The 3,645-nt window shown below is 36.8% G+C and overlaps 1 protein-coding gene across 2 annotated transcripts; it reads left to right on the top strand.

Moving 5' to 3' along the window:
• Positions 1–1,350: 1,350 nt before the first annotated feature.
• Positions 1,351–3,435, top strand: LOC135651197 (small ribosomal subunit protein uS8). Of its 2 annotated transcripts, none has more exons than XM_065171090.1 (4): positions 1,351–1,505; positions 2,535–2,679; positions 2,754–2,914; positions 3,072–3,435. In XM_065171090.1, the coding sequence occupies exons 2-4, from the start codon at positions 2,547–2,549 to the stop codon at positions 3,168–3,170; spliced, it is 393 nt and encodes a 130-aa protein (XP_065027162.1). In that variant the 5' UTR covers positions 1,351–1,505; positions 2,535–2,546; the 3' UTR covers positions 3,171–3,435. The 2 variants fall into 2 exon arrangements, with proteins under 2 accessions (XP_065027162.1, XP_065027163.1); XM_065171091.1 differs by lacking the exon at positions 1,351–1,505 and adding an exon at positions 1,618–1,767.
• Positions 3,436–3,645: the final 210 nt, after the last annotated feature.

The raw sequence follows: 3,645 nt of genomic DNA, 5'->3' as shown, positions 1-3,645 counted from the left end.
TTTCTTAGTAGTTCTACGTGATGATGTATACATGTGATGTATGATATGGACGGATGATCATGGACCATATGATATGATGTATGTGTGTATATGATGTAATTATTATTATTATTGAGGTCCATGAGCCTCCATTTTTCTCATTTATTATCGGGCATACATGCTTGTGATTATATTATAATCGCACGAGAAGATGCGACGAGAGCGTAGATGTGACAATACGACCCACAAGGCCAAGACAAACGATCGTGATATATCGAGATGCAATGAGATGCCAATAAAACCGATGAGGACGAGATGGATGATTACATAGCATGGAGATGCACCGATGCATAGATTATGATGTGAGTGATTTGGGGCCCATTTGGCCAGGGCTTCATATTAGGTTGTAGTCTATGATCATTTGGTGTGTTTGCTCATGTGATGTGTATATATATATATATATATATATATGATGTAGATATTATAGTCATAGGTGCCCTATAAACTACTCATATGAGTGATGACACGAGTGATACACTATGCACTCTTTTTTCTTATTATTTATTTAATATTTTTCTCACTTTATATTGCCCGTTGTATATATTATGATGTCCATAAATTTGTGCAATGAAAACTAAATCATGATGAGATCACAATAATAAGATCGATTTATCTTTAAACACATACTCTAAATAATCTCGATCATAGGTTACTCGAGAGGAATATCGAGATAATCGGATAGACTGGTGTACTACTGTATACCCATCCATATGATAGAAGCAACTAGTTTTATAGTTGTTCGTGTGGGGATACTATAGATACATGTGTAGATGCTCATTGGAGAATTAGTTGTCAGACAACGATTTTATTATCCTAGTGGTATATCTAATCCTTAAACTTGAGACACTAAGGATCTATCCCATATCCCATGAGATTCTATCATTTTTTTTTTAATCTTTTTCCTCTGGTCTCTTGCTTGTAGACTTCTCCCATTAAAATGACGAAATCTAGGGTAATGGAGGTTGTGGTGGAGGTGGAGGTGGAGGTGGAGGTGGAGAGGGTGATGGGGAATTGCACCGAGTGGAGATTGGGCGAGACTAAAGGCAAAACAGTAAAGATGGTTCAGAAAGGATGTTTTATGGGGATGAAACAAAAATGACCTATGTGAGAAATAATAAAATTTAAGATTTTTTAAAAATTTGATCAAAAAGTAACAGCAAATGAAATAATTTAAGAATTTTCACATGTTCATGGGCCCCGCTGTTTTTGTTGTCTAGTGGATTAAGCCCAAATACAGCCCATTAAGCACTAGTCAATCTCCGATTACTTGCGAAACCGAGCGAGATCATATGCTTCGTGTCTGCCGTTAGATGAAGATCTAAGGGTCAGAAGCAATGAGACGGCACTTGACGATCAGTATTCTTAACCCTGCCGACTCCGCTGCTCTCTCGATCGGTGCCGAGAGCTGTGTGTTAGGGTTTGCGCGGCGTCCTTTCTCACCGCCGCCGTAGTCGATCCTCACATTGGTGCGATCTCTTTGGCTTCTCGTCTTTTCCTCTCCGCTTCTCTTCTTTGATTCCAGTAATAGATGCACTACCAATATATTTCTTTCGTAGATCTGGGACGACTCCGCCAGTTTGATTATCTCTGTTTTGGTCTATTGTTCTTTCGCTAGAGAGCTCATCATTGAATCTCATTGAAGACGCACTTTGCTTTGCTTGAAAAGTTCAAGTTTTATCATTGCAAGTTGCAGTAAAGTTGAGAGAATCGCCATCGTTCTTTGTTTAAGTAATACTCACGTCTTACTGAACCTAGCAATCATAATGGGGAACATTGTGTTAGGCATACAAGCCATTATCCACTCGATTGTTTCCTACTTGTTGTTGTATGCATCTTCTGTGTTACCAAGATAGTTTAATAACGTATTAGTATGATAAATATTTTGAATTGGATTAATAGAAATCCCAAAAAACCTAAGCTGTTGGTATAGGACTAATCCATATTAAATTCTACCATTCCCTCTAACGTGAAACTGAACCAAGTGATCGGGAGAAATATTTTACAAAAAATATTAATTAAATATCAAACAAATTAAAGAGAGAAATATAGAATTTGAACTCACAATCTGTTCGGATATCATGATAATTATTATTTTTTGGGTTATCACAAACCCCAAGTGTAATAATTTTTCTTAGGTTGTCGCAAATCCAAAAGCTTAAGTTGTTAGGAACTGATCTAATCTATATTAATTTCTAATATAGAATGATATGATATTTTGTTTCTTTTATTATTTTCTCTACCTCAAGGTTCAGTGTTTATCGAGTGGATATTACTTGTTACTACTCCAAGGCTGCTAAGTCTGAGGAATTCACCTTTATTTGAATTTGATTATCTCATTGTTAATTATTAGCTAATGATAATAGTGATGATCTATTATGGGCAAATACATGTGTACTAAAATTTTTCCCGCTGATGTTAGTACTCTAACCATGATCATCAGGCATATGTTTAATGTATATTATTTATTGCCTAATATGAGTGGACATTTCTGGCAGGCTGTGTAAAAAATGGTGAGAGTCAGTGTCTTGAATGATGCTTTGAAGAGCATGTATAATGCTGAGAAGCGTGGGAAGCGGCAGGTCATGATAAGACCATCGTCAAAAGTGATAATCAAGTTTCTACTTGTTATGCAGAAGCATGGTTAGTCCTGCAATTTTATTTTGCTTTTGTGGCATTGAAGTATTACATTTTGATGATAACTACAAATTCTGTAGGCTACATCGGGGAGTTTGAATACGTAGATGACCACCGAGCTGGTAAGATAGTGGTAGAACTGAATGGGAGGCTGAACAAATGTGGTGTTATTAGTCCTCGCTTTGATGTGGGTGTTAAAGAAATTGAGCCGTGGACTGCCAGGCTACTTCCATCTCGTCAAGTATGTTGCTTTTACTTCTTTGTAATTAACACTGTAATCCTTGCTTATAGGATTTGAAATGACTATGGTGTTCTTGTACCTGGCCAAAGTAAATTTTGCTGTAATTTTTTGCTCTTGAAGCTTGTGGTAATAGTTGTTTGTTATGCTAAATGGACAGTTTGGTTACATTGTTTTGACTACCTCTGCCGGTATCATGGATCATGAAGAAGCCAGGAGGAAGAATGTAGGTGGTAAAGTACTTGGATTCTTTTACTAGACCCGATGATCTATCTCTATTGGAGGATTGAGAGTTGCCGTGCCGTGGTTCTGTCGGAACTTTTGAAGTGGATAATTGGAGCATTTTTGCTATCCTTTTTTATATGATTTGTATTAGACTTAAAATCAACTAGAGATGTTTTTATTTGAAGTTCTGTTCCTTATAATTACTCTGGATTCTCGTGAAAACTATTTTAGTTTTTGTCTGTCAAAACACGAATGTTGAATTGTGTGTTGTTTGATAATTCATTCTAGTCATCCATGTACTTTATGTGATACAGAAAAGATTGGATGACTGATCGAAATGGCCGGAAACCCATCCCCAAACTTGGGCTTAAATTTGACTGTGGAAGTCTACTTTTTCTTTCTAAGTTGGAACTCGGATGAATCCGATCATCGCCGATGACACGCTATCTAATTTGTCATGTGTTTGAACCAATCAATGCAACATGGAATGGAAAATACTACCGAGGAGG

Source organism: Musa acuminata, chromosome BXJ3-10 (assembly GCF_036884655.1).
Source record: "Musa acuminata AAA Group cultivar baxijiao chromosome BXJ3-10, Cavendish_Baxijiao_AAA, whole genome shotgun sequence".
In the NCBI taxonomy this organism is placed as follows: domain Eukaryota; kingdom Viridiplantae; phylum Streptophyta; class Magnoliopsida; order Zingiberales; family Musaceae; genus Musa; species Musa acuminata.
Note: the sequence above shows the minus strand (reverse complement) of the source record. Positions and strands in the feature narration are given on the sequence as shown.